The sequence below is a fragment of the Equus przewalskii genome, chromosome 18, assembly GCF_037783145.1.
Source record: "Equus przewalskii isolate Varuska chromosome 18, EquPr2, whole genome shotgun sequence".
NCBI lineage: Eukaryota > Metazoa > Chordata > Mammalia > Perissodactyla > Equidae > Equus > Equus przewalskii.
This window is the reverse complement of record NC_091848.1, coordinates 40944506-40967636: the sequence shown is the minus strand read 5'-3', so window position 1 is coordinate 40967636 and position 23131 is coordinate 40944506. Positions and strand designations below refer to the sequence as shown.

The window sequence follows — 23131 nt, the reverse complement described above, 5'->3', positions numbered from 1 at the left end:
CATGTTTAACCCTCTTCCTCCTGCAACCCCACTAAAATAATAGTAAAAAAAAAATTGTTTTAAGATATATCTACAATTACAATGAGAATAGGTGCATGATAAGTGAACTGAAGATTTCTGGAGTAAATTTCTGGAGACTGGAAAGTGAGCTCCAACTTTCTACCCTTGCTCTAGGAGGCCACAGGTCCGGGTTGGGCTAGACCCCAGCTGTGGCCTCAGAATCCTTGTCCATTTCGATATTTGCATATTGAGTACTCAGGGTCCAAGGTGCTACGACATCCGAATTCTGGGAAAACCCCTTTCCCACCACAAGCTCACTGTTGCCAAAGAAACAAACACACTATTGCACTGACAGAAATTTTCAGGGAAGTTATGTTTTTCGGTTTTCTAACAAGACCTTCTCATGGGGTTTGGAAGTTCATTATGGGGGATGTCACCATCTCAGCAGTGAAGAGTCACAAGAAGCATTCTGACCACTCTTTCAGGTCAGTTCCCCAGGGCACCCACCTAATGACCAGCACCCCGATTTCTGCCACCGAGTATGGTTGCAGCAACATTTAGCCTCTCCGTGGAGCTTCCCTGGCTCCTTTCCCTGCTTCATTCAAACCTGTCTATAATGCCTGCACCTAGCATGCAGTGGTCAGATCTAGGCTTTAAGACCAAGGTGCTCCCAAGTGGCGCCATAGTCTGCTCAAGCTGGCAGGAAACATCATCGGTGTGAGAGTGGTCACCTCTTCCTCTTTGAATGCTGTCACACTCCTTCTGGTTCTCTGGGATGGAAATCACCAGAATTCTTAAACTGAAAAGAGAAGTGGACATTGGGAGCTAACCCTTGTCCGAACTGAGGGCTCTCTCCCTATGGCCCACTACACTTCTCCCTCCTGCATTTGGCACTATACTCTACCTGAAAATCTTGACCGTACCATAGCTTTCTAGAGTGCCTTTCCTCATTCTCTCTGCCCATCCAAACATCCTTCTTCCTTAAAGGACCAGTCCAAATGCCATTTCCTCAAGAAGCTCTTCTTGACTCTTTTACCCCATCTGCGCTCCCCTTCTCTGAGCCTCTAACCTCTGCACCACTCCTTCGGCACATCAAGCCAATTCCCCCCAAATTTAACGAGTGCCTAATGTGTGCCTGGAACTGTGTTAAGCACTGGGAATGCAAAGATGAACAGAATGGGAGAGATAAGAACAAGGTGGATGGACCTCAAGAAAAAATCACAAGCAATAGCAGAAAAAGACCAGGGCACCTAGCCGAACATGAGTCTGTAGGATGGTGAAACTCCCAACGACTTATTGGGACATATGAGTGGAAAGATGACACCCCATGGCCAGGAACAATCTTTGCGGATTCTTCCAACATGAGCCCAGATCCTTATTGAAATACTACATTCAGTTTCAAACTAAATGTAGAAAATGGATCCAGAGAAAAGTAACAAGTAACAATAATGATGCTAAACTAGGTAACCCAGAGAAAAGAGCAATGGAGAGCTGAGATTTTTTTCAGGCTGGCCAAGTGGCTTTGAGGTGCTTGATTATGATCCTCCATAGCCTTGGGGTGTTTCTGTTTATTTGCTTTGAGCTTTTAATGGATGCAAATGCCCTCCACTTCTGTGGATGACTGAACTAAAGAAAATAATCAAATTAAAGCAGGAGATATTTTGGTTGTGCTTAATGAAGAATTTTTTTGTGATGAAACTGAAAAGGGCAACTTTCAAAGGAGGTTGCAGCATTTTATGGCTCTATCCTTTAAGAAAAGGGACAAATCCTGTGTCTGTGAGAGTTGAGGCTTCTCTGCCTGAGGATAGGGACCTGCCCTGCAATCCTGGGGGTCCTTGATTCTAGGATTCTGGGGCTTAAGTGTCACTACAGCCATCGGTCGCCACCCCTCACCCACACTGTGGATATAGTACTAAGACCACAGCTGCTCACAAAGTTACAAGTCACTCTTTCCACTTTTCTACTTCATTTTCCTTGTCCCCCGAGAAACAGGGTAAGTAGCCAACCGTCAGTCACTAGAAAGAGAAGCCAGAGATGATCGTTGGTGGTTTCAAAATGGGACAGTGTAGCACCATAAAGGAAGCTTGAATGAATAAAAGCTGAAGTCACGTGCACAGCCCATTAAAGATTTAACAGTAGGGCATATTTACTGCTTAAACACGCTGAAGCTATCTATCCACTCCTAAAGGGAATCAGTCACCTTTCTTCACCCTCCTTCTTCTTTCTCCTTCTTCTCCTTTCTCCTCCTCCCTGTCCCCTCACCCTCCTTCTCTTTCTTCCTTCTTGCATATTTTCCTGAAAAGTAAATAGGTAGCTGTCATCTGTTTCTTACTGACAAGGGAATATAAACTGAAGGGGACAAACAATCTTTAACAAAAGTCCATGGTCTCCAGATTTCAAAAAAGGTGGTGGGGGGTGGGGAGTAGTTCAATTCTATTCATAAAATTAAAGAGATATTTCAGGACTTGAAGGGAGAGGGGAATTATCTCTCACCTTCTCTTCCCAGAAAGGGCAACATTTAAAGCACACCTTGCATAGACACATTTAGCTGTTACTTAATATGACAAGGAATTTGACCATTTGGAGCCTCTGCGGCAGAGCCCAATTTATACAAGTACGGCACATGAAGAGTAGCATCTGATGGAGTGAAGGGTCTCAGCATTCTCAGAATGAATCCCTCCCAGGCCTTGAGCTGATCTCTCTAACCACAAGGGAAGGCTGAGGGACTCTCCAGTGCCGTCACCACTAGGAAACCTGCCTAAACCAGTTGCCATTGTGAAGTCCTCAGTTCCACCCTTGCTGTTTTTAGATTCTCCACCCCGAGCTTCAGTTCTCTCCAAAGTGCAGCTTTAGGAAAGAACACCAGAGACCCACCGTGAGGGAAGTGATCCCTCATCAGAGGGAAGGGCACAAGGCCAGATAGGGGAGAGCAACAACATGTTCCCTGGCCAGATTTTTCTTTACCTGTAGTCTCAAAATTTTTTTTCATTTGTTTCTTCTAGAAACAAAAATGAGAGCAGATTCATGTGGGTTAGGCCAGGCTGACCCTGATGGAGGGATTGTGGAATAGAGGCTGTGTGGGGAAAAAAAATGACTTCAGCAAGGTTTTTGCTTTAAGGAATAGTTACTTTCCATTTCCTGGAAGATATATTTTCACACATTGAGAGCCAGCCCAGTGGGCAGTGAAGTCCTTTAGGATGGGCCTGCGGCCAGGAGCACTGAAAGTCTATCACAAACCCCAGAAGGCGACCTTGGGGACTGCCTGGCCGGCTGAGCTTCCTTCCCCGGGGGAAATCCCAGCAGGACTGGGAGACGCACAGCAGCCGTGGAGGCCATCTGGTAGAAAGAAGGTTTCAAAATCTCCTGGTGGATCTCCAGATCAAAGGTTTAGAAGCCACCGCTGGCTTTTCAAACGCCAATTTGTATCCACTTAATCTCCTTCGCATCTCTCCAGGCGGTGTCCCCGTCACCACAGCCTACTGTATGTGATTACTGCCTTCTTATTAGAATTACAGTATACATCTTAGATTTCTCTTTAAATACTACTTTCATACTGTGATCAAGCGGAGGCCTCTTTTGGGGGGAAGTGGACTATGTTAAAAATCGGGCTCAGGAGGTTCATAACTTTAATGAAATCGAAGTTTAGTCTATTGCATCTTTTCAAATTTTGTCTAAATGGCAGTACAGAGAGTGGCAGAAGTCCTGGACTGAGAGGTCAGAGACCGTCGGCTCCGGGCCCACTTCTCTCTGCTTCTGTGACCCTGAGTGACTCTCTTCACCTCACTGGCCCTTAGTTTCCTCACTATAAAGTGACAAGCTGTGCAAATATCCCCTTCGAGGCTATTTGATGATTTAAACTTTGCTCTTATGCACATGCGTTTTCTATTTTTTTTAAATTACCTTGGGACGAGTGGCCAGAGAGCCTGTTTTCCTCAATGAGTTGAACTTCTAGTCCTTTTTCCTTGTCTTCCTTAAAATCCTCAAGGAGGATAGTTGATTTCCATTGTGCAAATCTGGTACTCAATCTCATGGGTGATGTGTTTGGAATGACTCAATAAGGAAGGAAAGGAGACAGCTTAAGATGGTGACCACTCTCACAACTCTAAGCAGGCTCGACTGGTGAGTAGCTCGCGCCTCAGCACTGAGGTGGGCCCCAGCAGCTGTGCATCATTCGGGGAGGAAACACCAACCTAACCTCACATCTTTGCTTTTATGTTTTAAAGATCTTTGCTTCTCCTGCATGCTAGCTGTTTGGGTTATTTCTGGGCTTCTGGCAATTTTAGTTTGTCTTCCTAATACTCTTGAAAAATCAGCCCAGATGTAATTTTCTCTGGATGCCTTCTCTGAACACTCTGACTAAGCCTTCTCTCTCACATTTGCCGACCTTGTCTCTTGAACGTTCTCCCTGCCACAGTCCTCAGGGCCTAATGTCATTAGACCCTCCGAAGTCTCCCCTGTTACTGTGACTTTTGCCTTCCCTCTGTAACTGCAAGGGGTGCCTAGCAAGGTGCCTGGCACATTTTATATGTTGTATTAGTCAGGGGTCTCCAGAGAAACAGAACTAATATGTACATATGGAGAGAGAGAGAGAGGTTTATCTTAAGGAAATGGTTCACACGATTGTGGAGGTTGGCAAGTCCAAAATCTGCAGGGTAGGCCAGCAGGCTGGAGACCTAGGTAAGAGTTAATGCTGCAGCTCCAAGCTGAAGGCCGTCTGCTGGCAGAATTCCTTCTTCCCTGGCCGGGGGTGGGTAGGGTAGAGTGGGAGGTCGGTCTTTCTTCTATTAAGGCCTTTAGCTGAATGGGTAAGGTCCACTTAACACTAAGAAAGATAATTGGCTTTCCTCAACGTCCACGGATTTCAACATTAATCTCATCTAAAAAATACCTTCCCAGAAACATATAGGAAAATGTTTGACCAATTATCTGGGTAGTCTTGCCTAGCCAAGTTGACACGTAAAATTAACCATCACAGATGCCCACTAAGTCTTCTGAGATGAACTGATGATACAGGACGTGTGAACTGCCACATCGGGCTTCCTACCTCTCCTGCACTAGCTCTCTTCTGTTTTCTTCTAAGAAGTCTCTACTTCTTTTTTTTTTCACTTTATTTTAAAAATGTACATTGAGGTCCTATCCTGTGGTATGTTTTCCTTTGAGTATTTTTGTTATTTTGTGTCTGCTAGAGAGTTCAAGGGGCCCTGCCTATTAACCATTTCCTGTTAGCTCTCTTTTTTTTTAGTTCTCATGATTTAACTAGACAAAGTATCACACATTTGGGCCCACGAAATGGCAAAGATTCAACTAGTCTGCTGTTTTTCAATTATCTATGCTTATGTTTTCCTGGCCTTGCACCAACCTTGGCCATGGAGAGCTCAGAAAGCAACTGAGCAAGCAGGCCTCATATTTCTTTGTATCAACATGAAAGGGAGTTTATTACAGAGGCGTTACCTTATCTGAACATTTGGGATCAATTATAGTAATAATACTACTACAAATGACTGAAATGTTTACAATGTAAAGCTTAGTGGTTAAAAAAAAGGATATAAAATTCTATGTACAAATGACCCGGTTTTTTCCAAAACACGTGCATAAAATAAAAACTGTAATCGGAGTATAGGAACGTGGGTGGTTTCTACTTTTTCTAGGTTTTCTAAAATTTCTTAATACACATAATATATAAAACTACTTATTGTGAAAGATTAAAAGTTTCCCCTTATCCTTCTCCCTACTCCCAGCGAACTTTCTCATTATCCCGTGAGGTAATCATAATCATCATTAACAATTTGAAATGTATCCTTTCAGCCATTTTACACACACACACACACACACACACACACACACACAGCTCCTCTTTTTTTTTTTTTTTTACATAAATAAGCCCATATATATTCCTCATTCTAAAATTTGAGGGTTTTTACTTCACAAAATGTCTCCAAGCTCTTTCCAGGCACACTTGTTTATTTACTCAAAGTCTACTGATTTAAAGGTCTACCTCATGGTTTGGAACAGTTCCATAATTATGCCATAATTGAGGAGAAGGAAATTCATACTCTCCTGTAAAAACATATTGAGGTCATTTCCAATTTTCTGCTATTAGAAAAAATTCTGCAAAGAACATCCAGGAACATTTACTTTTGTGAACATGTGTGGATATTTCTTTAGGAGAGAGATTCCTAGAAGCTTTCCCAGGATTTCTACTGGAAGTATGCATTATTTTTATCATCAAAAAAATACATAAACATTTTATTTAAAAAAATTTTTTTAATATCATAAGTCAAAAGCCTAAAATGAGATGACTTGGCTCGGTCCACTCTCTGAGGTCAGGTCTTGTGTCAGGGCCCAGCATATACCTGGTACACAGTAGGTGTTTAATGTCTGCGGCATACATAAAGATCATTCCTGGATGTCATAACAATTCTGTAAGGGAAGTATCATCATTTCCACCTTACAGATGAAGTGCTGGAAATGTCTCAGAGGTCAGGTCTGAGTCCTACAAGTTTGTTTCTCAGCAAGAGCCTCAATGTGGCAAATGATAGGTGTTGGTGAGTAACGAAGTGAATGCCTGAGATGTGTCCTCCATCATAAAACTGGAGACGGGGAACTCAGCCTTCAACATCTCTGTCTTTCCAGCATCTACACTAATACCTAGCACCCAGTAAAATGCCAGATAAATATCTGTTCTTCTTGGCAGAACAAGATGCACTCTTTTCTTTGTAAACAAAACCTTGATTTTTGTGTAAGTCTCCACCTCTGCGGGAAGATGTTCTATCCTTGATCAAAGGGAGACGTAATCTCATTTGCCTGCCAGTAGTTTACTGGTTTACTCTTGGTTTACTCTTCTGGGGTGCAGCTGGGGATGGGGGCAGGGAAAGCTTTGAGAATAATTTCTGCAGATAAAACTAACACACTGACAAGAGTAGACGAGAAAGATGGGAGGAACCAAGTCCTTGATATAGTGTTGAGTTGCTGAATTAACCTGGGGACTTTTGTTATATAAGATATTTTGTTTTATAAGGTAATCTGGACATGTCTGGACATTTTGTTGTATAAGATAATGTGTGCTTATTGTTTAAGCCTGGTGAGTATGTGGGTGTTGGTATGGGGGGGTATGATGGTTATATGCAGTTACTTGGAGCTGGAAGCATGCTAACTGATCAATTGTTTTTTTGGTTTGCACGACCATGTCCTTGATGTCCCAGAAACATTTTCTAGTTTTTGACCAAGGAGAAACGATGTCCGTAGGCATTAACTATTGTGAAAAGAGGGTAGAATGGCTCTACGTGACAGAGGTGAGCACTGGGGATACAGACAGGCAGCTGACTTGGGAGTAATTTTTTATTGCATGATTACTACACTGATAAGCAGAGTGCTAAAATTTTTACATTAATTATTCCATGCAACCCCCTCAGAACAACGTGATGAGGTGGGTGCAAAGATTTCCCTATTTTACAAAAGTAGAAAGTGAAACTTAGTAAGATGAAGTGACTTTCCCAAAGTGCTATTGCTGGGGTTTGAAACGAGGTAGCATGAGGGGAGTCTATGCTAATAATAGCAAGGTTCCCAGGCACCATGAAGTGAAAGTGAACTAATGGCTAAGAACAACCCCGGGATTCTTGACATTCAAGCCAAAGGAACGCCTTTCCCATGGATTCCCACAGAAAGAGGCCTATGTGATATGAAGAATATCTTCAACAGACATCTTAAGCTGAGCCAGGGATGAGTTTCATAGGCCTGTTTATTACTAAAAACGTCCCTCACTACAGAACTTTCTTTGACTACATCCTCCGAGGGTAAAATTCGAACAGTGCCTTTGATTTTTGTGAACACTCAGAAGTCACCTAGGCTAGGGTTGGAGATGGAGGTGCGGGATTGGGCAAGAGCACAAGGCAATGTTTTGGAGTAACGGCAATATTCTGTATCCTGATTACGGTTACCCAGGTATATACATTTGTCAAAATTCATCGAACAGCACACAAAATGAATGCATTTCATTACATGTATATTATATCTCAACAACAACAACAAAAAAGGTCTCAGGCCAAGTCTACGTCATTACAGCCAGAAAAGCATAGCAGATTGAAATTTTGGAGAAGCGTATAGAATACTTACATATGGTGCTTCTAATTCTTTTTAAAAGTGTCATTATTAATTTATCCAGACAAAAATATTCTTAGTTTTTCTTTGCTTTTATTTACTATCAGGACGCAAAAATTCCATACTGCCGCCTAATAAATGACGAGTTAAAATTAACTTAGGCCTTACAACCACCCTAAGAGTTAGGAATAGTATTGTTCCATTTCATGCGGGAAGGACCCAGACCCCCGACGGAGGCCTCGCACTTAGTACCCTTTTGCAAGTGTTCGGCCACACACTGGTTCTTTGCAACCCAGAAAAGCTAGGCATGAGAAAAAGCCCACGGTGTCAGCCGGGGGCCACACGGGCGTCGCCGACAGTAAAATGAGAGCCAGGTTCCCGGAGCCGCGGCTTTCCGCGACGCCAGGCGATTCCCAGCGCCCTCCCGGGCCCAGGTGGCGGGTGATGGAGGCCCCGGCGCCCCAGCTAGGGCGCCCAAGGCCGCAGCGGTGCCGGGAAGCCGCTTTCGAGGGCCCGCGGCTCGCTCAATCAAGCCCAGGCTGGCCCGGCGGAAGGCGGCAGGCGGGAGCAAATGTCCGCCGATCCTGGGCGCGGAGCCCGCGCGCGGCGGCGCGGCCCCGCCCTGGCCCCACGCGCTCCGCTCGCAGACGGATCCGCCCTGAGCCTCCGCGCAGCGACTGCAGCCAGGCCGCTCCCTGCACCCCGAGCTCCCGGCGCCCGGCCCCGCCCCTGCCCCGCGCGCGCTCCACTCCCCTGGCCACCAGGTACTCCCCCCGCCGTCCTCCCCGAGTCCCGCGCGCTCCCCTTCCCCACCCCTCTCCTCCCGGGCCCTGTACCCCGCGCGCGCTCTCCGCGCCAACCCCGGCGACCGGGTGCACCCCGGCCCGCGGCCCCCGCGCGCTCCTCCCCGGCGGTGGCCAGGTGCCCAACACCCACCCCCCACGCCCGAGCCAGGCGTTCCCCCGACTCCCCGCCTCAAAAGCAGACGACTGCCGGGAAGCAGCTGCCCAGACATTAGTTTTGAATTTGTCGTTCGGGAGCGAGAATGTAAACTGTAGAAGTTCAGAGGCGTTTCAGGACTAGCAGCGTTCTGAAAGCGGGAGGCTAGAGCAGTACGCGTAAAAGTCACAATTCCAACGGCAAGAGATGGTCGTCGTCCCCCAGCCCTGCTTACCACTCACAGAAACACACGTGCGGATGGAGCCAGAGGGAGCCACAGAAAGGAAGCTGAGGACGTTGGGAGAGAGGGTCCCGCACCGGGGGTTAAAAGTTGGTCCTCAGAAGCCGGCTAAGCTCGGTCTCTGAAGCTCTCGGCGCAGGACCGTAGCCCAGGGAGCATCCACAGCACTCCCCCCCACTTCACGCCGCCAATTGACAGATGGGAAAATCGAGGTCGGGGTGGGTGGCTTGTCTACAATCACACAACTGATTCTCGGCAGAGTCAGGTCTAGTAGCCCAGAACTCCAGTTCCTAGGCATCATTTATAAATGATAAAATATGTAAATAACATTTTACAAATATCCTTTGTGAGCCAAGAAACTCAGCATGATCAATAACTCGGTATCGGTGTGCTCAATCCATCTTCATTTGCACTTCTCCAGGCGCTGCCCGCTGCGTCCCCGTGCCCAGAGCAGTGCGGCTGGAGGAGGACTCCCGGAAGCCCTACGACTTGAACTTACCCCTGAGGCAACAGGGTTTAGGTAAATGGAGGGAGGAAGGGCGTCTTGGCTGGGGAAAGAGCCCGAGCTGAGGGGAGAAGGAGCTCATCCGCAGGCGTGTAAAGTGTTTGCGTGGCCTGTGCAGGTGGAGTGGATGGACAGAGTAGGGGCAGACGTGGGGGGCTCTGACCGTCAGCTCTGCAGCATAGGGCGCAGTGAGAAACTGGAAATGCACCACAGGGCAGCCAGCGCTCTGCCAGGGACTAGATTCACCGAGGGAATGTTAGCTGAGATCCCCAGACTCTAGAAGTCAGTCATTTAGGAGGAAAACAAAATTTAAATATTGCTGTTGAAAGGAAGCTTGTGAGGAGAACGTATTGTAGTTCAATGGAAAAATCGTGTTCCCTGGGTGTGTAAGAAGAATAAAAACAATAAACATAGTGCTTACTATGTGCTAAGCACTGTTCTAAGTGCTTTACAAAAATTCATTCACAGGGCGGCCCCCTGGCAGAGTAGTTAAGTTTGCACTCTGCTGTAGCCCTGGGGTTCTCCTAGTTTGGATCCTGGGGTGAACCTACACACCTGCTCAGCAAGCCATGCTGTGGGGGCATCCCACAGAGAAGAATTAGAATGATTTACATCTAGAATATACAACTGTGTGCTGGGGCTTTGGGGAGGAAAAAAAAAAGGAAGATTGGCAACAGATGTTAGCTCAGGGCCAATCATCCTCACCAGAAAAAAAAAAAAAATTCATTCATTTACTCCCCATAGGGCTGGTACTATTTTTGTTATCATTTTACAGATGTGGAGGCTGAGCACAAAGAGGTTGTCCAAGGTTCTAGGTCTGTGCAGAGTGGCCTGTGATCAGAAGATTGGATCTGGGGCCTCCACTTGCTAGTTGTGTGAAGTTACGCTCTCTAAGCCTCCCTTTCCTTAGCTATGAAATGCCTGCTGTGATCCCTGCCTACTAATGAGACAGAGAATGTGCGGGAGCCTTGTGAAGCGTGCATTGTGATACCAATAGAAAGGACTATTATTCAAGAAAAGGAGGGGCGCACTTTCGAGGACAAATCCCGAGTAAAAAGGGAAATGACAAGCTTGGTTGGTTTGATTTGTAGAATTTAATGGGCTTGCCACTCACAGGGAGGAAAAGATGGACTCATAGTTAGAATCGTGGGCTTTGGAGTCAGATGGACCTAGGTTGCAACCCCAGCCCTGCCACTTATTAGCTCTGTGACCTAAGACCAGTGACCTAACATTTCTGAAACTGCATTATCTCTGTGATCCTCAATTTACTCATCTGTCAAATGGGCCTCATCATACGTTCCTCGTAGAGCAGCTGTGAAGATTAAATGAGATGCAGTTAATAGTGGCCCGACAAGTAGTGAGTCCTCAATAAAATACTGATAGGGCTATTCCGTTTTCTGATTCTTCTTTCTTCTCATCTGTGTGTCTTAATCCTCCCTCCCCCCGCCCCTCCCACCCCCCACCCCGCCACAGCTTCACCATGTGTGAGGGACTGATTGAGAAGTATGTGGCTGCCATGGTGCTGAGTGCTGCTGGCGATGCCTTGGGGTACTTCAACGGCAAGTGGGAGTTCCTCCGGGATGGGGAGAAGATTCATTGGCAGCTGGCCCAGCTGGGTGGCTTGGACGCCATAGATGTGGAGACTTGGCGAGTCAGCGATGACACGGTGATGCACCTGGCCACGGCGGAAGCTCTCGTGGAAGCCGGGAAGGTCTCGGACTTGACTCGACTGTATTCCCTCCTCGCTAAGCATTACCAAGACTGCATGGGAGACATGGCTGGCCGGGCGCCAGGTGAGCGGCGGTGGAGGTCCTGGGCAGGCGGAGAATAAAGCAGACCCAAGGAAGTCGTTAAAAGTGTTGGTTGCGATATAATATCAAGGAAGCAATCGTTTTTGTAGTTGTGATAAAAATAGAAATAACCTAAATTTTATGTAATTTATTTCATTATGGTGACACATCGCAGCCATTGAAAATTATGCAGATAAATATGTGCTGATATAGAAAGATATTACATATCAAGCAAAAAAAGAAAGTAGGTTACAAAACAGTATGTATCTTATGAACCCGTCATCACTGAAAGTGTATGCGTGTGTATCTCTGCTGGGAGAGGCCGGAAGAATGTACACAAAGAAGGATTAAATCTCGGTGAGGAAGGTATATATAGTTTCTTATTTTCTTTTGCATATTTGTATTTTCTAAGTTTTCTGTAATAAACAACCATAAGGAAAAGAAAATTCTGTTAAAGAGGAATGGAAAGGGTCTCGTAGCGACTGCTTTTCTGGTTCCAGGTCTGCTCACAAGTGGTTCTTGCTCACTTTGGGAACTTGTTACAGCCACTGGGGCTCCCAGGTGACTTGAATCACCTGTCCCCTAGCCCATCGGCCCTGCCTCTCCCCCTGTATTGGTCGGCTTGAGCTGCCATGACAAAGTTCCACAGACCAGTGGCTGAAACAACAGACATCTATTTTCTCACTGGCTGGGAGGCTGGAAGTCTGGATCCACATGTTGGCAGGTTTGGCTTCCTTTGAGAGATGCCCTTCTCTTTGCCTTGCAGACAACCTCCTGGCTGTGTCCTCTCACAGCACACGTCCTTGCTGTCTCTTTGTGTGTCCAAATTTCCTCTTCTTATTAGGATGCCGGTCAGGTTGAATTAGGGCCCACCCTAACAATCTCATTTTAACTTCGTCCCCTTTTTCAAGGCCCTGTCTCCAAATACAGTCACATTCCAAAGAACTAGGGGTCAGCGCTTCAACACATGAATTTTGGAGGACACAAATTCAGCTGATAACACCTCCTGCTGAAAGGCTCCCCGCCACACACACCCAGGGGTCTCTGGGGTCCCCCAGGATTGGCCTTAGAAGCCAGTCTCTGTTCATCCTTTCTCAACATCTGGTATCTCATCAGTTTGGCGAGAGGAAAGTTTTCTTTGTCCAACTATGCCATCCGTGACGTTTTTGTGAATAAACCGACCATAAGGGAACAATAATACTACACCCCATAGTATGTTAACTGCCACAGCCTGGCTCATGTGTGCATTCACGGTTCCCTGTAGGATGGGGGGATAGGACAAGCCTGCTCTCACGTAGGGGAAAACCAAGATCACCCAAGGGCACATTGTCGCCCTGAACCCACTGCTCCTCCTGTGTGCCGGATTCTTCACTCGAGCCTGTGGCGTCTTTCTGACACCCAGGAACTCCAGTCGTCAGGTTCTCATTGGGTTATTTAAGGGCTTGGGCTGGAAATCTGATGGTTTTGACAGGGCCATTAACTAGCGGGTTACGTGATTTTGAGCAAGGTTCTTAAGCTCTGAGCCATAGCTTATTCATTTAAAAAAGAGATAATATGACCTTTTTGAGTTGTTGTGATGACTCAGTAATAACTGGTAAAGATTCCAAGCTCTCTATATGAGCTGCTTCTTTTATTATTAATCTTGTCGTGCTGAGGGTTATGCATAAAGTAAGGCACAATACTGGCTTGGGGTTTAGAGTTTGGGGCATTCATCATCATATTTTCTTGCCTTTCATTTTCCATCAAAAAAACTTGCAGACAGAGCTAGATTCTTTCCTCCTCCTGGGGCTTTTGCTTTGGTTACACTGACCCCATGTCCTAACCGACTCTTCCCAGGGAATGCCTCAATGCAGAACTCCATGCTGCTGGAGCCGGACAAGGCCAATGGCTGGAGGATTCCCTTTAACAGCCATGAGGGCGGCTGCGGGGCTGCCATGCGAGCCATGTGCATCGGTCTCCGGTTCCCTCACCGCAGCCAGCTGGGCACACTGATCCAGGTGAGCATCGAGAGTGGCCGGATGACCCACCACCACCCCACAGGCTACCTGGGAGCCCTCGTGTCTGCTCTTTTTACAACCTATGCTGTGAGCGGCAAGCCTCCCTATCAATGGGGAAAAGGACTGATGGAGGTGCTTCCAGAAGCTAAAAAGTACATCATCCAATCCGGCTACTTTGTGGAGAAGAACCTTCAACACTGGTAAGTGGGTAGGGGCATGCTTCTGCTGGAAAATGGTTGATTCTGTGTGTGCAAGGGCATGCATGAATCTTCCCAGAATTCATAGATCCTAGTTCTTTTCATGGTTCTCACCATCCAGTTTTGTCATCCACTGCATTGAGCCCCATCCCTGCCCACCTGCTAAGGATTTCAGGTTCATTTCCATCTGTGGTTGCCACCAAGGAGCCAAGCAAGACCTCACTGAGGAGTGCAGTGCTTCCCTCATAGAGGGATCCTGTTCCGTGTTCCAACTGTCTTTAGTTTTTGTGGCCATCCTCTACTGAGATGAACTTTCCTGCTCATCTCCTGGAACTTGTTTTTTTTGATGTCATCTTGACAGACAAATAATATTTTGAATCGTTGCTTAGAACGCCTGAGAGGGAGAGGTTTTTCCACCAGCTAATTAGTAAGTGGTGAGGCCACATCTTCCCCTTTTTTGGTGAGTTCACTTCACATTGCCTTTCTTAGAATAAAAAAGTTCAGAGACTTTCTGCTGAAATCACCCATGGTCATGATGTTCCAAAGTTCCCTCTTGAAAAAAAAAATGTCACTGTGTAAGGAGATGAGGTGTTAATTAGCTTGACCGTAGTAATCATTTCACTACGTGTGTATATATCAAATCATCATGTGGTACACCTGAAATATATACAGTTTTTAGTAAGAAAATAGAATAAATAATAAAATAAAAACTATAATGACAGACCAAATAAATAAATAAAATTCCCCCTTGAAAGTTGACACAACATGTTCTCAATATAAGAAAAACAAACCTCTATTTCTCACCTTTAACTTGATATATGTTTTATTTAGCAACAGGTACCAATGCCTTATTTATAGCAATCCTTAGCAAAAATTTATTGAATGAATATTACTTAGCTAGAACTCATTTTGATTTTTTATATCGTTTACAATATTAGTACAAGGAGTGGAAGTCATCTTGGAATTTTCCATGTTCACACGTCCATCTGGTACCTTTCCTCATGGCTTTTGACTTTATTTTTTCAATTAACTGTAGATCTTTTCTTTCCTACAGGTCCTACTTCCAAGACCAATGGGAAAAGTACCTAAAACTTAGAGGGATTTTAGATGGCACATCGGCCCCTACCTTCCCCAAGCCCTTTGATGTGAAGCAGAGGGATCAATTCTACACCTCCGTGAGCTACTCCGGCTGGGGTGGCAGCAGTGGACACGACGCCCCCATGATTGCCTACGATGCCATCCTGGCTGCAGGAGGCTCCTGGAAGGAGCTCGCCCACCGAGCCTTCTTCCACGGTGGGGACAGTGACTCTACAGCTGCCATTGCCGGCTGTTGGTGGGGAGTTCTGTATGGTTTTAAAGGAGTGAGTCCCTCCAACTATGAGAAACTGGAATACAGAAACCGGCTGGAAGGGACAGCTAGGGCTTTGTATTCTCTGGGGTCAAAGGAAGATACTGTAAGTGCCCTTTAGGGAGAGGTGACATTCATTTCTCGTGGTTTCTCCTCTCGTGTAGTCCCCGTTCTTCTTGGTTTCTTTTCACTTTTTCTAGTCAAGAGTCTTAACCTTGTACTCAGGGAATTTTGACACAAGCTCAGTCTTTCCAAACTCATCCTGCTCTCCCCGAATCTATCCCTCTTCCCATCCTGAAGAGTCTTTATCTCAGTTCATGGGATCCGTGTCTCCCAAACTAGAAATCTCATAGCCTCATACTGGGGTCTTCATTTTCAGCATCTAATCTTTCGCTAAGTTTTTTCTCTGTTTGTTTCAGGCTGGGTTCCCTCAAAAGTGGACTCTGAGACAAGGATTTGAGTGCAAGCGATTTATTTGGGAGGCGATTTCAGGAAGCACTGGTAGGAGCATGAGGATGTAAGACAGGGAAGGGAAGGGAAGGGAGCCAGTACGAGGTGCGTTAATGAGCAGGTTACCACAGTGGGTAGTTGGGACTCAGTCCATCCGGGTCCTCTGCGTAAGGCACTCCTCAGAGTTGTCCCACTCAAGGGGCAAGCATTTATCCACGAGCTTCCATCTGATGTTGGTTGAGGTCCACTCCCAAGGATGTTGACTCCCTGGTGCTTCTTGGCCTGCCTCTTGTGCGAGCCAAACACGAATGTCTTCAGGTGAAGACTCAGAGATGCTTGCAGTGGCAAGCTGTAAGGTGCATGGGAACAGTGAGGGGTGTGTGGGGTCCTGACAGCATTGGCTAGGTGGTTCTACCTCCTAAACATCCTTTAAATCTATCACCTCTTTTACCTTCTTGCACCAAGTATTTTTCAGCTGGATTTCTGCAGTCCAAGCTACTTGAGTCTGGGGAGATGCTGCTCCGAGCTGCCCTCTGAACTTTCCTGGGGTGGCACTTCACATGTCACCAGTTTTCTTGTCACCTGCTTGTCTTTATTCTCCTCTAGGCAGAACCTAGCACATAGGAGATATGTCATCAGTTTCTATTAGATGACTTGTCCATCTCGTGCCTCTAACTCCAGTCTTGCCTTCCTCATTGCCCTCCGAGTCATCTTTACAAATAACAAATTGATCATGTGGAACTTCTGGTCATGGTCAAGGAATACCTGTCCCCCTTTCTTCATTTATTGGTGCTCTGCCCTCTCCTTTTTCACCTAGTAAGTTCTTATGCATCCTTCGAGCCCCAGCTCAGGTAGAAGCTCCAGGTGACACCTGCTCTGAGTGTTCAGGCACTTGCTGGCGTTCTGCTCACTACACCCACAGCCTTCTGTCCTGGCCCTGGCACTGCACTGATGCTGTTGTGTAGTGATTGTGTGTCTTTTAGGGCAGTCTCAGGTTCCTTGTGAGGGTTTGTGTCTTGTTCTCTTTGTGGGCTCCCTGCCAGCCCCATGAGAGACAGTCAGTGAACATTGACTCCGGAAGTTCATCAAGTTGTGTTGATGAGTGATGTTCATTTCTGTTCCGTATGCCCTCCCCTTCATGATGGCCAAGGGTGAGGTGGCCAGTAGGCGCTGTGAGAGATGGAGAGTTTAATGCCTTAACCACGCCTGTGTGCTGACTTACATGAGACAAGGCTCTCGATGCTGTATTTGAAGCAGGACTCCAGCAACAGCATGGGATTTATAATTCTTTTATACATAAAGGGAGAAGGGAATTCCAAAGCTCTTTTTCTGGCTAAAAAAACTCTCCTATGTATTTACATATTTCAGGAAACAGACATGTCACTTGAAATATTACAACTAGGACACAGATTCTTCAGCAGGACAACCAATCAGAAATGGAGACTTCTGGGAGGGGTGGGTTACAGTTCACAGAACATAGGAATGCTCTCTTAAATTCAGGTGTCTTAGGCCAGCCCAGTGGCCGAGTGGTTAAATTCGCACGCTCCCCTTTTGTGGCCCAGGGTTTCGCTGGTTCAGATCCTGGGTGTGGACATGGCACCACTCACTGGGCCACACTGAGGCAGCGTCCCACATGCCACAACCAGAGGGACCCACAACTAAAAATACACAACTATGTACCAGGGGGCTTTGGGGAGAAAAAAGGAAAAATAAAATCTTAAAAAAAAATTCAAGTGTCTTAAAAGACTCCTCTGTATAAATATTTTGAGGACAGTTTAGAATAATAGAAACAAGTATATACGTTTTAACACAGGATTCCTGAGCAGGAGCTTAAGATGGAGAATCTCATGACTGTTCTCAAGAACGGACTTTATAATACAGAATGACGTGTACTTTTCTGCAGCTGTGGAAGAGAAAACATTTTCTCCTTGTCTTTCTGAGGTTTCTTTTACCAGCGGTTAGGAGAGCCGGCAGTTTCAAGGTGGAACACTAGATTTCTGTTAGCACTGACCAAACAGCAGTCCTGAGGTGCTTAAATCTCACAATTAGAAGGGCAGAAGAGGTTTAGCCAGAGGCTTCTGAGGCATGACCTGTTTCCCATCTGTGTGAGTGGTTTGGTGATGGTTTCAGTTTAGTGAGAAGCAATCATAGAATGATTTTATTTTTCTCCAACTGCTGCCTTCATACATTCTTTGTTGAAGCTACTTTTCCTGTCCCTTAGCATCATCGTGGACGGATCACATAGTTTTCTCGTCTTTGGTGGCGGGGGGATGAAAAACCCAATCCAGTTCATCCCAGTCCACTTTTTAAAATTTCAGCTTTATTAAGATGTAAATGACATATAAAAATTGTAAGATATTTAAAGTGTACATTGTAGTGATTTGATAGACGTGTACGTTGTAGTGATTTGATAGACGTGTACATTGTAGTGATTTGATAGACGTGTACGTTGTAGTGATTTGATAGACGTGTACGTTGTAGTGATTTGATAGACGTGTACGTTGTAGTGATTTGATAGACGTGTACGTTGTAGTGATTTGATAGACGTGTACGTTGTAGTGATTTGATAGACGTGTACGTTGTAGTGATTTGATAGACGTGTACGTTGTAGTGATTTGATAGACGTGTACGTTGTAGTGATTTGATAGACGTGTACGTTGTAGTGATTTGATAGACGTGTACATTGTAGTGATTTGATAGACGTGTACATTGTGAAAGGGTGCTCTCCACCTAGTTATTTAACACCTCCGTCACCTCACAGATATGTTTTTTTGATGATAGCATTTAAGTTCTACTCTTTTAGCATATTCCAGTTATATAATACAGTGTTATCAACTCTAGTCACCATGGTGTACATCAGATCCTCAGACCTTATTCATCTTACAGCTGAGTCTGTACCTTTTTGCCAACCTCTCCCTATTTTCCCCACTCCCCAGCCCCTGGCAACTACTTTTCTACTGTCTGTTTCTATGAGTTTGACTGTTTTTTTGAAAATAGATTCCACATATAAATGATACTTTGCGGTGTTTGTGTTTCTCTATCTGGCTTATCTCACTTAGCATAATGCCCTCAATGTCCATCCACAGTGTGGCAAATGGGAGGATTTCCTTCTTTCTCATGGCTGAGTACTATTCCATTGTGTATATATACATCACATCTTTATGCATCCAGCTGTTGACAGACACTGAGGTTGTTTCCGTGTCTTGGCTGTTGTGAATAATGCTGCCGTGAACATGGAATGCAGGTATCTCTTCAAGATCCTGTTTTCATTTCCTTTGGATGTATACCCAGAAGTGGGAATCCAAGTCCAGTTTAATCAATTCCAAAATTTTAATGTCATGCGCTCCTTCCTCCCCACCACAGTCAGTCCTGGGCTCAAGGGCTTACAAGAAAAATGGGGACATGGATGTCTTTCATTCCTCCTCTCCTCTTCTGGGGTTCTTTGTTCCTCTCCAGCATTGCCTTGAAACCGTCTTCACCGGTGGAACACGAGCGGGAAAGGCTCAAGCCAGCTGTCTTCTGAGGGGTCCACTCAGCCCGAGGGAAACTCGTCCTTCCTCATCACATCCACCACCGGGAGTGCAGGTTGCCCCTCCACCGCTGTCTTTACATTTCCCCCCATTCCTCTGAAATAGGCCCTGAGGACACATCTGGCTGCCCAGCAGACATCCACCTTGGAAATAGATGACTCTGTCACCTTCATGTGGCCACCATCATGTCAGCTGGTGGGCCCTCCCTCATTTGGCTTGTGAGGGGTAAGGAAGAGCACCACCTTCCCTCCTCTTTCCAGAAAGAGAAGAACCCTTTGAGAACTCTGACTCTCATGATTTTCCCTTCAAAGCCCTGGTTTTCAGCTGATGGAGGAGGGGACGGGAGGTCTGATAACAGAGCAGTTCTGCTATCTCCTCGTGAGGCCTACAGGGATTTCTTCCCAAGTCCTTCCAGGCTCTGTAACGTGTTGGTGGAGGGGAGGCGGGGGGCACGGGGGTTAGGAGGGTGGGGATTGAGCATTTGTTGTTTTCTGATGTAGGATTTTAGCCATAGTTGGAGACAACAGAGAAAGACTCATTAGAGATCCTATTACTGTACTTGCTTTGCAAATTGTCACTCTTCATCACAGGCACACTTCGAAAAGAGTTGAGACTTTTAGATTCCATTTTCTCAAACTTCAAAACCTCCTCCCCAAATTTTACTCTCAATTGGAAACCTTGCTTCCTGGTTCTCTGAGAAAATAGACGCAGTCAGAAGAGAACCCTTGCACACTCCCATTGCCACTTCTACGTATCCACTTGCATCTGGGCTCATGGTCTCTGCCATCTGACTGGGAGCTAGTGTGGGGTTGGGGAAGGGGAGGAGAGAGAGAGGAGAGAGGATGAGAATTAACAGAGGAAAGAGATAATAAACTTAATTATATGTACCATGTTAGGGTAAACTAACAAAAATGATCTGACACACAATACGAATTTGTCATGGTTGCTAAGTTAATATATGTGCGCTGAAAAACAGAATAGGTCAGAGTAGCATTACAGGGATTAGTGATATTTTTTTTGAGCTGTTATGTGATGGTGCTTCGTTTGCTTTCTTTGTTACCTAAGATTGCTAGATGTTGTCTAAAAGTCTTGGCAATATTTATTTTTTTAAGACCTGCAAAATTAGCATTGGCCTCGTCCACCCTGTTCCAAGCTTCTTCAACCACCACATTCTCCATTCACTCTTTTCTCTCTCTCTCCAGGGGGAGTAAACATGCATCTTTTTTTTAACAGCCACAGAGCTCCTGGGGGCATGGGGGAAGGAATGGAGACTGATGATTTCACAATCAACCAGCCTACTGAATTGGCTCCTCAGGGAATGGCTGCTGGGATCTGGTGAAGGATCCAGGGATCAATGAGACAGATCATGGGAGACAACCTTGCCGCCACCTTTTCATCTGTGGGGCTTGGGGGTTGGAAAAAGCGACATCTAGGGAGCAGGTGAGACTCTTTCCATTTGAGGAAGAAAAAAGAAGAGGAGGAAGAAGGAGCTGCCATGTGTCAGGCAGTTCACCACAGCCTGTTAACAGATGGACAGTTTAGGCTTAAAGAAGTGCCACCCGTCCAAAGTCACATGGCTGGGATGAGATGGGGCTGGGGTTTAGACCCAGGACTGTTTGTCTCCAAAGCCTTTTTTCTTTGCACACGTTCTACTACACTCGAATTTGTTAGCTATAATTAGAAAATTTTTCCTTAGGCGATACCAAAGTGAAACCCAGGAGTGAGATGGTGATGGCAGCAGCCTATGCCTTCTCCAGCTTCCCACAACTGTGAGGCGAAATCAAGAGGAAAGCTAGTCGTGGGTTTGAGGTCCACATTTGAGGATGAGAGTAGGGAGGGGGCAGAGCTGAGCCTGGCCAAAACGGTGAAATGGACAGTGTCTTCACTCTCCTCCCTTCCTTCCTCAGAGACCCTCCTCTTCCTCTGCCACCAAGGAGACCCCACCCAACGCCTGGGCCATGATCTGGACTTCTCCGCACTGTGCTTGGTTACACCTGGCCCTCTTAAGTTTCCTACTTCACCCTTGTGGGTCTTGATGTCATCATCTGTACTAGCTGGGTGGTCTCAGGCAAGTGCCCCCTCTCAGGGTCTCTGGGCTTGGAGCCCATGGACTTTCGACTATAACTTCCAAAGAATGTGAGTCTAAAATGGGGTTATCTGAAGATGAGGACAGAATCAAAGGAAGAACCCTTTGGTTTCCCCTGATCTCCTGAGCTATGGATAGAATAGAGGGCCATGCTTCAAACCAGTGTTTCCTGTCATTTCGGATGGTATATGGACAACCATCCCCCACTGTCAATGCCGGCAGGTGGAAGTTATAGAAATGAAAACTTGAAATACGTATTGGCACAGGCGGTGAGGGGATGTGGCAGGAGCAGGAAGGTGGAACCTGAATGAGTGAAATTGGGAAACATGACCTTGTGCAAACAAATGAATCTCCAGTAGGATGATTTCCACTGAAGACTGCTCTAGTGGAGGCAACGTTTTGGGGTGAGACGGACTTTCTGGTGTCCTTTATTCCATAATACCAGCACTGAATCCAGGACACCGGGAGGCAGGCACTCTCTGAAGGTATACAGTTTTTTCCTGTTGCAAGAACATGGTAATTACTGTGTAATTGGGCCTTCTGAGAAAGCGTGTGTGTGTGTGTGCCTGTGGGTGCACATGTGTATACGTGCAGTACATATAGAGTATCAGGCGTGGAGGCTCCAAAATTGTGCTCTTCACCTCAAATGGGAAAGGAAGCTGGCAATAGATTGGACTTCCTGAAAAGCGGGTAGGATAGGGGCTTGAGCAATTTTGGACTGGGCGTTAAAATTTCATGTGATGTTCTATTTAGTGGGATTCTATGCAACTTTAAAAAAAGAATGAGGCAGGTGCAAAGCACCTCGTTTAGTGTGAAAAGCAAGGTGCAGAAGGGTTTGCATAGTGAGTCAACAAGCGTGTAAAAAGCTCAAAAGGGATCAGACAGAATATCTCTAGAGGGATATGCAAGAAAATGTTGACAATTTTTTTAATTAAAAATTTTTGATTGATCTTTTAAAAACCCACGTACATGTAGAACTATTAAAAACATGCTTTAAAAAATTAATGTGACCTCATTTTGTAGTTATAAGCTGGTGAATCCTAGAATTATTATTTCCTAAGACTCATTTATGTCCCTATCACTCCCAACCTCACCCTCCCCCACCACACTGAAGACAGCAGTTACATACACACACACGAATAAATAAAGGCATATCCACTTATGGAACTGTCAGCTAGGGATCCTGAAAGAAGGTGAGCAAGAAGTTGGGAATCTGATCTGGGAATAGACAGATAAGAATGGCTGAAAGGGGTTCACTGGGTTATAGGGGTGTGCCTATAGGTCTTCCTCTCCTCTCTCTTCCCCTCCTCTTCCTTCTCTTCCTCTCCTCTCTCTTTCTTTCAAAACAAATATTTAGCGAGCATCTGTTATACAGCAGCCACCGCTTTACACATGAGGACACGGCATGGAGCCATGAGCAGTGGGCAGTGGGTACTGCACACTGCGTGTTTGGTCTCTCACTTGCCTCCCTGTGCACCTGGGTCCTAGGCAGGTGAAACCGTCTGAGTCCACTTCACAATGGGGGCTAAGTGCCAACTTGGGACCAGCCCCCTTTGCCCTGTCCTCTCTAAATGAGCACACTCTACTAGATGGGCCATGCCCTCTCTTAGCAAACAACCGTTGAGCACCAGCTATGTGGCAGGCACGGTGCTTGGTGCTGGGGAGACCTCAGTGAACAAACCAAACCAGAATTTGGCCCTCCTGAGGCTGACTCTCTCCTTGGGGGAGACAGACCAGGTACACAATATAATTTGGTGTTCCCTCAGTGTCTCCTGGTAGAAAGGTCTCTATCCTCACCTTCTAAAATACATTGCCTCACTTTCCAAGAGGACCCCACTTCCTTGGCACCCCCAAGCAGTGGGGGCTACTGGCCTTTCTGAGTTTCAGTTTCCTTGCTGGTAACATGGAGATGGCTATAGTAAGATTTAACAGAAGAGTGATGGTTCTAGCA

General features: G+C 46.0%; 1 protein-coding gene across 2 annotated transcripts; it reads left to right on the top strand.

Moving 5' to 3' along the window:
- The first annotated feature begins 3871 nt into the window (after positions 1–3871).
- ADPRH (ADP-ribosylarginine hydrolase) lies at positions 3872–18580 on the top strand. Of its 2 annotated transcripts, none has more exons than XM_070583837.1 (5): positions 3872–4119; positions 9699–9797; positions 11256–11575; positions 13409–13769; positions 14821–18580. In XM_070583837.1, the coding sequence occupies exons 1-5, from the start codon at positions 4082–4084 to the stop codon at positions 15233–15235; spliced, it is 1233 nt and encodes a 410-aa protein (XP_070439938.1). In that variant the 5' UTR covers positions 3872–4081; the 3' UTR covers positions 15236–18580. The 2 variants fall into 2 exon arrangements, with proteins under 2 accessions (XP_070439938.1, XP_070439937.1); XM_070583836.1 differs by lacking the exon at positions 3872–4119 and adding an exon at positions 8362–8861.
- The last annotated feature ends 4551 nt before the right edge of the window (positions 18581–23131 follow it).